Source organism: Podarcis muralis, chromosome 10 (assembly GCF_964188315.1).
Source record: "Podarcis muralis chromosome 10, rPodMur119.hap1.1, whole genome shotgun sequence".
Classification (NCBI taxonomy): domain Eukaryota; kingdom Metazoa; phylum Chordata; class Lepidosauria; order Squamata; family Lacertidae; genus Podarcis; species Podarcis muralis.
The window spans coordinates 24,196,857-24,209,773 of NC_135664.1; the positions used below are offsets into that span (position 1 = coordinate 24,196,857).

At 40.9% G+C, this 12,917-nt stretch overlaps 1 protein-coding gene across 21 annotated transcripts in view; it reads right to left on the minus strand.

The window, feature by feature from the left end:
- Nucleotides 1-7,558: 7,558 nt before the first annotated feature.
- Nucleotides 7,559-12,917, minus strand: part of FOXP2 (forkhead box P2) — a 353,146-nt gene continuing 347,787 nt past the window's right edge. For all 21 annotated transcript variants that reach the window (XM_077934627.1, XM_077934624.1, XM_077934620.1 and 18 more), the window contains one exon: nt 7,559-11,568. In XM_077934627.1, the coding sequence (XP_077790753.1) occupies nt 11,424-11,568 (145 nt within the window). In that variant the 3' untranslated portion in view covers nt 7,559-11,423. The remainder of the gene's footprint in view (nt 11,569-12,917) is intronic.

The following is a 12,917-nucleotide window of genomic DNA, read 5'->3' on the forward strand; positions in this document are numbered from 1 at the left end:
GATGGGAGCTGAACCTAACAACATCTGGAGGGGGACACTGTTTCCAGCCCTGCTCTAAATGATGCAGCCAGTCCCTCTTGTTGCATTGAGATAAAGCTCAGATGTATTGAATACCTCCTTCAAAGAAACTTCAATCTCTTTTCTTCCAACCGGTGTGTCATCAGTTCCTTGCTCCAGAGTCAGTATTTTCTTCCTCAAAATTTCATTTTCTCTGACATGTCCTTAGGAAGAGAGAAATAGCCTTCACAAAATAGATGTGACTTTTTCAGCTTCCTTATAAATGAAATTTCTTCCACTTGATGAACTCGGCCTCAGCCCATTTAATTAACTAGGTCTTAATGTCCACATTTGTCTCAAGGTGCCACTTACTATTTCTTCCTCTTCTGCCCTCCCTTTACCTTAGAGACCTGATGCCTCCACACTGCTTCACACACACACTGGACAAGAGGCAGCTCATCTCTAGATACAATATTATATTTTCATTCCCTCTCTTTCCCAAGTTCAGAGGTGAGTGTGGAACTTTATGTAGCCCAAATGGTGCCACCCATTCATGAAAGAGAGGGCAGCAGGCTTGGGGGAACCCCTATGATTGCAGAACTACAGAAGGTATTAGGGGAAGGATGGAGGGAACCACCAAAACAGTCCACTGAGGACCAGAAATGGGAAAGAAATTCAATTCCACTTGCATGTGAACCTAAATGTAGCTATCTCTTGAAATTTGCACTTATCAGGATTTTGCAGTTTTGTTATCCAACCAAAAAACATGCCCAACATGTGTATATTAGGCTAAAACTTGCATAAAAATATATTTTAGTGAAAATTACATATAACAATGCATTATATTTGGGGGAAGTTGTAAAAATGTTAATGCATTTTTTGTATGCCATTTTACCTAAGAGAAATGCTCCCTAAAATTTTGGTGAATATTCCTAAGTGTTTGTGGTCTTTTTTTAAAATGTAAATTAATGCAGAAATGGGACAAACTGAAGATTGGAAAAATGAGAAACAGAGGAAGTGAAATTTATTGATTAGTCCATCCTTATGTATTTGGAATATTAACAGACTGGGATGTATATGTATATGCAAGGAAAGGGTGTTAGGGGGAATGCAATGGGCTATCCTGGAGGCAGACATGGAGCAGGAGTGCTCCTCACCAGCATTTTGCTGCAGGCCCCACTTATTAAATCTATTGCTTCCTTCTTTTTGATTCATTTAATAAGCATCCTACCCATTTTGAGGGCCCAGGAAAGTCTTGTCTGTAAACAGCTTCATCCAGCTTAATTACACCCAGGTATTGGGCTACAGTGTTGACTCATGTGTTGATATAATACTTTGGTAATCCCTAAAAATCATATTATCAGGAAAAAATTGCTTGTCTTGTAATATATAAAAAGTGAGCTTAATCAAATTTCAGAGACACTAGAACAGGTCCTCAGGAGGATACATCTGCAGCACAAACAGTACACTGACTTGCAGTTGAATACTCTCGGTACAAACAGTTGCATTAATGTGGAATTACTGTGGAATTAAAATTAACGCAGACAGGATATGAAATCTCACAGCATCTGTATTTCAGTCAAGATGTTAAAGGCAGTAAGATTTGCAAATGCATCATAGTAGAACCATATATGATGGGTGTAGCAATATATGATGGGAGTAATAAAATGGTTTCACAGAGATAACCACAGAACAGATAAAAAAATAAGAAGAGCTCTGCTGGATCAGGCCCTTGGCCCATCTAATCCAGGCTCCTGCACTCACAGTGGCCAACAGCCTGCAGGAGATCTGCAGGCAGGACTGAAGCCCAAGAGAGCTCTCCCCTGCTCCCATTTCCAGAAACTGGCATTCAGAAGCATTACTGGAGACACAACATGGCCACTGATACTCTATGAATTTTCCTAATCCTTTTTAAAAGCTATCCAAGTTGGTGGCCATCACTGCTTTTTTCTGTCCTAAATCTTCCTGCAGAAACAAAGAAAAACATGCATGAGACTCTTAATCGGGGTCGTGAGTTTGAGCTCTACGTTGGGCAAAAAGATTCCTCCATTGTGCCCACCCACTCTAGTTGTTCTGGAAGTGGCACTGGAAATTTGAGACACTTGGTGCTGATACTTTCCATATTCTTCTAATTCCTTCTACTTATTAAAGTCTTTAGTTTATGCTTTTCCTTCATTAACGACATCTAGTTGACTCCCTAGAATTTCAAAGTCACTTTGATACATATACCAGCTTGGTATAATGGTTTAGCAATTACATATCAGTTATTGACAAATGGGTCATTATCTCAGATGTGCCAGGAGTTGCCATCTGGAGGCAAGTTTTGATACGGGAAGTTTAATTCTTGATACTTCAAGTAGTCATGTGAGATGGCTTTCATGTTGTTGTTGATTCAGTTGTACTTCTTGGAGTAAAACAGATTTATGTATTTTCTGAAGTGTGGTAATAAATATCTGAACAGGCACTGGCAGAATTCCAGCACATTTGCTTTTAGGGCAGGGAGGTGTGTTCCGTCTACCACCATAACACTTGGTATATCTGTTTACCATTCTTCATAGACAAGAGCTGCAAAGATTTTCTTCCCATTTCTGGGTCCTGCATTCCCCCTTCCTTGGTAGTGAAAGGTATATGAAAGACCCAGTTCACACTTTTCTGGCAACACAGCGAAAAGACAACCTTCATTTTTTGTTTAGAAAGCAATTTTTGATATAATGTCTTTCATCTAGTCCAGCCCTGGGTAGCAACATGGTGCCCTTCAAATGTTGTTGGATTATAATTCCAGTCAGCCCGAACCATTAAGCATGCTGACCTGGGTCCAACAACATTTAGAGACCACCATGTTGGCTATGTGAGCTAATCTGATTTCACTAGATTTGAATCATCTCTCTCTGTAAATCTATTCATCATCCAGCATATCTATTCACCTCCCCCTCTTGAAATTCTATGCTGGCCTGAGTGCAAGAGATATTTCTAGGAAGAACCTGCAGTTGGGGTTACCTGTGGAGGTGCCACCAACTGGCCATGCACCTGAGGAAATGCAGACTTCAGTGCCCAGCATCAGCCAACAGCTGACCAATCATTCACACATGGTTGGCATTTGAAACTTTAAGGTGTAACTGGCAAATGTATGTGGTGCGTTGCTTGCTGCTGATTCACTGATCTTTTGCTTCGGGCTGATCCTGCATCTTGTTGTGAGCTACTTACATCTACTGTGGCCTAACACCAGTTCTGCAAGTCAAGTTGGTAGAAGTTTGATAGCCAGCCTGAATACCGGTAGCTTCCTAGCTCTTGACTGCTTTCCAGTTGTAGTCCCTTATCTGTAAACCTTGCTCTAAAACATGCACTCAGTTACTGAGTTGAGAATGAACTATACAGGGAGAGGAATGTTTGTTGACTTGAATATTTTGAGACGCATATATAAGGGTTTGAAGTGGGGCTGTGCAGAAAAAAGGAATATATGTTAGTCATGTATTGTGGAGTATTTTCCCTATGTCTAGTATCACCAGAACATTGGCATGTCTCTCTGTAACAATTTTTTTCATACAGACAAGCCATTAATTCTTTTGTAGCTCACCCCTTCCACCTTCTCTTTATTCTGAATTAAATTATGAGGTTTCCAAATAGTTGACAATTGCTCTAACAATATGGTTTAATTTGCCACATGACACAACACATGCCCATTCTGGATGCATTCTTTTCAAGTAATTCTGTGCTTGCCCTGTTGCGCCTTGGACCAGCAGTTTCCTGCAATGAGCATGTGGAATGTGAGCGCAATATGTCTGTAACCAGCTACTGCTTTGCAACGGCAGCCTGTATATACTCTGCAGGTCAAAGTTTAGACACTTATCCGTGGAGTGATACCCACTGGCAGTGTTTACAAGCAGAGGTTTCTTATTTTTGGCAGCGGATACTCTTCAAGAAATTAAAATAAGCCATAGACTAAGAGCTGGTTCACACTGTGTACTTTGTTTCAGTGCAATCCTTCCCTCCCTAGGACATCTTTTTCAAAAGAATGAGCCAGGCTCTTTTCCAATACAAGTTCTGCTTCCCAGGGACAAGTGCTGTGCTTGTGGCAGCTTAAAAACAGATGTGTCCCTATGATGCAGGAGCTGCTGCTCAGAAACAGAGGCTGCATCTGCAGAGATCTCAGTTCATCATTTACATGTTCCATCTGTATCAATGCAGTGACAGGGGTACATAAAAGAGGAGTGTGGAGACAAAATTGACAGTGTGAGCTGACCCTTCAAGACACTCTACTTAGTCAACTTGTGCACAGTGCTGTTGCAGATATTATAAACAGAACAGAGATGTGGTGTGCAAAGATAATTGGCGGGGAGAGCATTTAAACAGAAAGTAGTCTTACAAACAAGTGTTTGTGAAGCACTAATTACTGTCTAATGAATGGCTACTTCATCAACACTACAGCACTTGATTTGTTTGCACAAAGTTTACAGGGAGGTTATATATCACCAGCTATTTGTTGAGCATTTATTCAGATTTGCTTGTCTGGAAGTTATGTGATGTCAGGTCAAGCAGTTGCAATCCCACACTTTCTAGCGTCTTTCCCCATTATTCCTCTTACTGGAGAAGAAGTGAGGATGTGGCACATCAGTACCGAGCCTGCTTCAATTATGCAATCTGAAATTGTTATTTGCTTAAATCCCATTTGGAAAACAACAACAGCACAGAAACACATTTTCTCAAGGTTGTTGCTTGTACCTCCAAACAAGAAGTTTTCCTTTTGTATTTATTTCCTGCTCACTATGTTAGGTCACTCATCTAGGTCATTAATTGCTTGTGCCAAGTTCTGAAACCCACCAGATTCCAGCTAACCACACTGCTTCAATTTCATCTGATTAATCCCATTAAAATCAGTGGGACTAATTCACTTTAAATGCGAGCACTTCAGCTGAACAGGGCTATGGGCAGGGCTGTCCATCGTTTTATGCAAAGATTATTATTGAATCTTTTTGACAAGGAAATTGATTTCTATTTCAGACAGAGACTTGGAAATGACTCTCAAGGATTTAGTAGTTGCTTGTGGAGGATTTGTATCGATATCCATAACTATTGCGGGGAGACAATAGACCATAGGCAAATGTGTTTTTATTAAAGTTGGGAGGTTGCAGTCCAATAGCGCTTTCTTGGGATGGATGCAATAAAAATACTGGACACTAACCTGATGAATACCTTATTTCCCTACCTCACTTCCTTGAGGTCCCAAGTGCCTTCAGAGCTCCAGCACGTCTCTTATGTTCATAACCACTTGGTGAGCCACAATCCTTGCAAGGTTTTGGCTCTTCTCAACAGCAGGCTTAATCTTGGTGTGTTTATACTCCTAGCACTTAACCTGCCACTGGGATAATCTGCCTCAGACTTTACAAACCTCCAACCTCTCTTATCACCTTTCCTCCCACCTTGGTATTGTTTGCCACCCTCTTTTACTCAGTTGTAGGCCTTTTCTCATATTCCTCCAGTATCTTCCTACCATCTCTGGTTAACTTCACTTGGTTTTACCTGTTCACTACCTGCATCTCTGCTTGTTCACTCTCCTCCTGTTTCACATACAAACACTCACTCTCTTTTCTGGATGGCTGGGACCCACACCTGAGGTGTCTCATGCCCTGCATTTATCTTCTCTCAGGCTGAGCAAGCACTGTGTCCTCAGCATGCTGTCCCCACAAAATTATTTCTGGTCCAACAGGTTCACTTTCTGGTCAGACTGCCAGCACCTCAGTGCACCAGAGGGGAAGCCTCCCTGTTCTCTTTGTACAGTGATGATAACACTTGTAAATGTAATAAATTAATCACAGCTCTGTGCACTTAAGGTAGAAAGAAACCACTCACTGGTTCGTGCCCCACATCTTAATTTCAAGGGTTTAAAAGGATTTTGATGTGGGACAGAGATTGAAATGCATTCTTCACCCACACCAATGACAATCCCAAGAATTCCACTGTCATTGCACCTAAAGCAGCATCAGCTATAGGGACAGGGAGACTTGGTGTTCTGGCTTCAGCGTATGGTTGCATGCTGTACCAATATGGTGGGGGGAAGATGCATGTGGGATATTTAAGTCTGCCCCACCTGCCCTGCGGCCCCTTCATTCTGCAAGCTTGCCACCCACCTGCTTTGGCAGGTTGCTTTTTGAGACTAGGAATTTTTTGCTTCTTCACTGATGGGCCTTGCTGGCAGGATCCCAACCCCCACCCCTGATTTGATGGCGGGTGTAGGTAGCAGGGGTAGCCTTTAAATAAGTTGAATGCCACACTGGCAGGGAGGTGCAGGGAGTTATCAGGTGGTTAGAGTTTGTTGATCACTCTTAGGGGTGAAGGGTGTAGTCCCGATACTTGCCCTCAGGGCTGTGGGATTTGCTGGCACCTGGGGCAAACCTGTAACAGCTGCCTGGAGCTGTGGGGCTAGAAAAGAAGGGCCTCCCTACTCACCTGAAAGTGTGTGGATTAAGGGAAGAGCTTGTGGATATGCTACACCTCAAGCTTGGCAGGCTTGGCTCATCCACTGCTTTTTTACAGTTAGATCCTGCCCCTTGCTCTCCCTACCGTGAATCTGTTGGTACTACCATAAATAAATGCGGACCAGTTCACCAAGACTTTGTGGCTTGCCTCCTTATTTCCCTGTCATCATGTTCACTACTTGTATTTAGAGTTTAGCTGGCTAGGGCAGCATACCCTATAGATATCTCTATGCCACAAAACAAAAACAAAGTCAAATTAGGAACAACACACAACTTGGTCCAAGAAAGAAATCATTGTCATGGTCACACAACATATATGTGGGAGATTAAGCACAGGCGGTGGCCATGATCCAGAAATCCTGCTCTGGTGCAGCTATTTTGCTTCTCACAAGCAGCTCCTCTGTGTACTTTGTGCAAGAGAAAATCTGTTCCACATGTGGAAACAAGCATATTGTGCAGACAAAAAGTACCTTTTCCCATTCCATTTGCAGTCTTCTACATTGCAGCCAATATTTATATTTTTGGGTCATTGCAGACTTTACTCAAGAGTCAAGCCTTGGTTTGCTACTACATTTATCAGGGAACTGGAGCCAATCATGGCTTCCTGACAAAGTATACCTGTATAACTTGAGATTTCGCAAGCCCATGTTTCTCACCTTCAGACTTTCAATTTTTAGTTATACTGAAAATGTGGATACCTGAAAACATTGTATGAGAAAGGACCCACTGGTTTTGTGACTACTACTCTCGGAATAAAAAGCGTACAAGAAGCTGAATGGTGAGTATTTCCCCACATTGCATCCTTTTAATAGGCAAGGCAGAGCATGTTATGTGTACATCAGGGAAAGGAGTAAATATGAGCCTAAAAAGCCCCATGTAGTATTAATAAAGCAGATAGCTTTTCTGCTAACTTGTTTGTTAGTCTTGCTTTCAGAGCCCTTTGGGTACCTACAAACACCTCTGTAACAAATCTGTCAAATATTACATAACTCCTAAATAAACACATAGGAACTGATGAGCTCGCAGGGTGGAAGAATGAACTTCCAAGGAGAAAAAAAATAAAAAAATAAAACCTTGTGGGTTATAAATGGGTCAAAAAGAATTAGACATTTTATTTATACACCAGAAACTTAAGCAAGTGAATGAAATGGTTTCATTTACATTTTTTACATCCAGCAGCAGTGAAAACACTGTTTACATTAATACTATAGTAAAATTTACATCTTTTGTTTGTTTGTTAAATATGCCTGATTTTTATGGACAAAACCCATTCCGATTTGAACTCTTGAAGTAACAAGGGTGAAAGTGTGCTTTATAAGCAGTAATAACACTAGCTTTCCAAAAATGTACACTAGTATTGGAATGTGTAGTCTAAATCCTGAAGTAAATTCTCCAAAATGTGAATGCCCAATTTGAGGAATCTGAGTAAAACAGACTATGGGAGCTTGCTACTGATTCTGACCGGGGACATTAAAGTCCACCCTGGTTTATCTTTTAAAGTATAGCTCAGTTGCTCTGTTCCTAGCTGGCTATGCTTCGATTCCCTAATCACAAAGAAATGCATTCTTATGAAGTTAAGCAGCTGTAGACACAGAATGCTGATGATCACTTCCCCATCTCTGAGTTATCCAAAGAAAACCCAGTTAGTGGTAATTCTACCTAATGCTTGTAACATTCACATGAAATTTTAATTGATTTTCAAACAGTACAACTGTGCCATGAATTCAACCACACAGAATATAAGCCTTAAGCCCACTAGGTTTAAGCAATTGTGTCTTTGTAGACTAAAACTATGTAAAATAAAATCTGATAACTCCCTGGTGTTAGAGGTAGACAGTTTTCTTTCAAATCCTAGGTTTGGTCCTTTATTTTATTCAGCAGTGAGAGCCATGAATACAGAACGAACAACAGCTGTTACAATTCTCAACCATGACTTCTAACGTCAGAGAATTCAAGGTATGAACACAGTACACAGTAATGAAAAGTATCAAAAATTAGTTTACCTCAAAAAAGATAAATAAAACAGGTATATTCCACCAATACATAAACAAATGTTTGTGCTACAGTTAAAATTTGCTGTATACAAAAGATCATAGTCCCCATTATCAGCTTATGATAGAAGCAAGAATACATGAGCCATTTAAATTGTCAGACATTATGCTTTATAAGGTATGCACAGAAGTTCAAGCAATAAATACATACATTAGTTCAAAGCCTTACAATAGCTACGCAAAGCAGATGCAGAAAAAGCAGGTTTGCTATTACTAGCAAGCAATGATATCAGAGTAAAAATTCATGAAATGCATTAAAGCAACATTTTTCTTAGAAAAAGTCTGGTCATTTATGGGTCCACCAACATTTTTACATAATATGCACAATTATCAAAATACAGACCAAGCATCTCAGAAAACTCCAAAAAACCTAAAGTCTATTTTTCAAAGCAATTGCAGTTTTGGAGGTTTTTCTGGTATAATGTGCAAGCAGCTATTTTTTTTCATTAAATTGTATTTATATAAAACCCATGCAAAACTCTACAGGTATATGCATTCTGTGGCTGAGACTTCCTTTCAAAAAGGTTTGTAACTGAGGTATGCATACTTTAGCATTGTAGTCTTAGGCCACCACCTTGATGGTCCAATTATCACATTTACTTCCAGTCCATCAAAGTCTTTTGAACATACACTTGAAGGAAACATTAGTTCCTTTCAGGTCATCCCCACATTAGGGATCCTAGGCGACTGGAAAAACAACAACCCCATCATTCACATGGTAAATCTTTCTTTTGATGTAATTACTATAAACCTTCTGTTATCATGACCCAAAGACAAACATAATGAAAAGTAGCAGTTACTGTGACTTTCTCTCACAATTCATGCAATCTGCCATAATTGTTCTAATTTCTTTTTGTTTGTTTTTTTGTTTTCTTTTGCAGAGGTAGAAGCTTTCAGAAAGCCTTTTGGGTAAGTGGGAAAACCCTTTCGAAAGCCATTTTGTCCTTTTATTTGGCGTGATAGATGACTGCGTTTCTCTTTAAGTCTATTTGCTGATTTCAGCAAAGAACACAATGAGCTTAGTTTGCAAGACCCAGGCCCATCACATGGAACTGGTACCTATGCTAAGCTCCAGCAGTCACCTTCTGTGGAAAAAACTGTTTGTAAAGCAATAACCATAATCAGGTTATGAGGTCCCTTGGTTGGGGGGGAAAGTATTATCAAGACTTGGCACAGCACATGAAAAGCAACACGTAAAGTTTCTAGGATTCAAGCAAACATCAGACTATGCTATTTTTAACTACACCATTAATGTATTGTCGTATTTTTGGGTTTGGAGTTGTCAAAAGAGAAAGGAGAGAGAGAGAGAGAGAGAGAGAGAGAGAGCATTCCAACAATTTGGCCTGTGCAAGTCTTCCAAAGGGAGTGTATTGTTAGTGTTAGTATCCCGTATAAACAGAGGCAGAATCATATGTAACTTTGGTTTGACTGAAAATAAATACCATGGACTACAATTGCTATAATCTTTGCTTTCAGTGTAAAAACTCACCTAGATTACTTTAAATCAATATGAAATTAATTTTTGGCTTTACTAGACCTTTTTATGTTTGGTTCCTACTTTTTTGTCATTATAACTTAAGACTATAAAAAATAGCACACAACGAAGATTAAGACCATACAAGACTTATTCTAACAACATGTATTCACCACAGGGGAGGGGGGAAACCGGTCTGAATGGGGAGGGAACATAATTAAAAAAACATATTTTACATAACAATATGCAATCTGCATTTGCATCAAGTACATAATTGTTTTGGTCAGTGATCCATATTTGTTGCTTTCTATCGTAACTTCTGCCCGCACTTTGTTCCCACCTTTGTCTTAAAAATGAAAGCAAATCTTCACTGCACTTAAGATTGACTTTTGGCCTCAGAAGATTACACTATGACAAAATTGACTTTCCCCCCCATATTTGTTTCTTGGTATAGGGCTAAAATGAAAAGATCCCAGAGGTCGTCAGAAAACAGCAGGTAGTTCATGGAAAGGTTCCTTTGTACTAATTAAAGTTACAGAAGGCTGACCAAAGCATGTGGCTGCTTCTGTCATTGAGCTATTGGCCATTGTTAGAGTAGGCTTTGGTTTGCAGCTGTAGCCTTTGACTGTGTTTGCAGGTAGACAAAGCTTTATCACAAGGAGGTAAAGAGTACAGTTGTAAGATAATATGCAGATATGCAAATGTTTCTATGGTGCTTGCACAGACAATGTTAGCTTAGGATTGCACTTTACATCTTAACACTAACAGCACAGACTGGAAGCTTAAAAAGGTTTTTAGATGGTTGCAACAGTCTAATTACTGTGGTTTGTTTATAACTAACTTATGTCATTTACAGTTGGTGGCACCAACATAAAAAACTAATGTTCTGTTGTTCAAAATTCAGCTAGATACAAGCAGTGACACTAATTTCTGATACTACTCCTGTGCAAATTAAAAACAATAGCAACAAGTTGAACTTGACCAGCAATTGTTTCTAACATTATTACAACTACTGTATGCTGGAATTTTCACATTGATGAAACTAACACTATTTTTGGCAGTATATGAGGCCCATTTGCTTTCTACAGAACATGTATCCTCATATTCAGTCATTTCATGAACTCTTGATAGCCACATTTTTTTAAATGGGCAAGCCATTATATATAAACAGTTTATTTCCCCCCCTTCCCCGAAAATCAGTTTATCTTTTTTTTAAAAAAAAGAAAGGAAAGAAAGAAAAAACAAGCTATTTGCCTGTTTGTAACCGGATTCCCAAAGGGCTGGTTTAATGAGTTCCTTTAGGATTGTTTCTCCTTTATCCATGCTTAATAAATAGTCACAGTAAAAATTTGTCAAATATTCATGGTTGTGGAGTGGTTATGAAGGTCAGTGATATGTCCCTTCATTTTGAGGTTTCAAAGTCTCTGTTCATTCCAGATCTTCAGATAAAGGCTCTTCTTCAATTTCTCTATCATCTTCCAATTCTGGACTGTGATTCGCTGTTGTCACCAATGACATTGGACAGTCTTCATCCTCAGCAATCACTGGCTCTTCCTTGACATGGATTGAGTGTCTGAAAAAAGAATGGAAAAGGTCAGGATTTTAATTAATTACTTAAATTAATTTGGTCCGCTATCCTATGGACTCATTTTCATTCATTCTCTGTTCTGAAAGATTACGGCACTAACAAGCAAAATACACTCTAAATATATGATATGCAAAAATACCAAGGTTCGAAGAAAGGAACTCTCAACTAATTTCCATCTCAAATATGCCCACCCCCGCATTAAATGCTAGCCCAGACCTGGTTTTGAACAGGAAGCAAGTCATACAGTTTTGAAGCCACCAATATGAAGCCTTGATTGTGGAGCTGGTGGCTTTGCAGTCTCACTCTGTGCTGTACACCTGGTCCCTGTTAGTGGCATAAAATCTTCTGAATTGAGTAGAATTGACTTATGAGGCTGGCCAACGTGGTTGCTGCTATCTTTAACATTTTAATACGTTTTTGATACATAGTTAAGAAGTGGGGTCCTTGGTGCTGGTCTGAGGAACTTGGATGGGGGTTAAGGAAATCCAAAAGTTTACCAATACTTTTCTACAGTGGTGCCTCGCAAGACGAAATTAATTCGTTCCGCAAGTTTTTTCTTCTTGCGAGTTTTCCGTCTTGTGAAGCACGGTTTCCCATAGGAATGCATTGAAAATCAATTAATGTGTTCCTATGGAGACCGCTTGCCAGGCTGGCGGTGCGGAGAAGGGCTTTTCTCCCCACCGCAAGCCTTCAGGACAGGTACGGGAACAGAGGGCAAGGGGCGCAGCGCTCTCCTCTGTTCCCGGGGCCTGCGGTGGGAGGAGGGTTTTTCCTCCCCACCGCCAACATTCAGAACAGCATTCTGAATGTTGGCGGTGGGAAGGAAAACCCTCCTCCCACTGCAAGTCTTCAGGACAGCCATCCGAAGGCTGGCGCGGGGAGAAGGTCTCTCCGCCCCACCGCCCGGCTTCGGAGCATCCTTCCGAAGCCTGGCGGCGGGAGGAGGTCTCTCCGCCCCACCGCCCGGCTTCAGAGCAGCCTTCCGAAGCCTGGCGGCGGGAGGAGGTCTCTCCGCCCCACCGCCAGCCTTCGGAGCAGCCTTCCGAAGGCTGGCGGCGGGAGGAGGTCTCTCCGCCCCACCACCAGCCTTCGGAGGAGGTCCGAGGACAGTGGGGAAGACGCACTGCGCTTCCCTGCTGTCCTGGAGATTTCCCTATGGGCTTTCGTTTTGCGAAGCGCCTCCAAAACGGAAAACCCTTTCGTCTAGCGGGTTTTCCGTCTTGCAAGGCGTACGTCTTGCGGGGCACCACTGTAGATGGACTGTGAAATGAAGGGGCATTTGCTCTACTCACAAATATAGCATGAGTTGCCATATGCTATGTCACTCGGCAAAA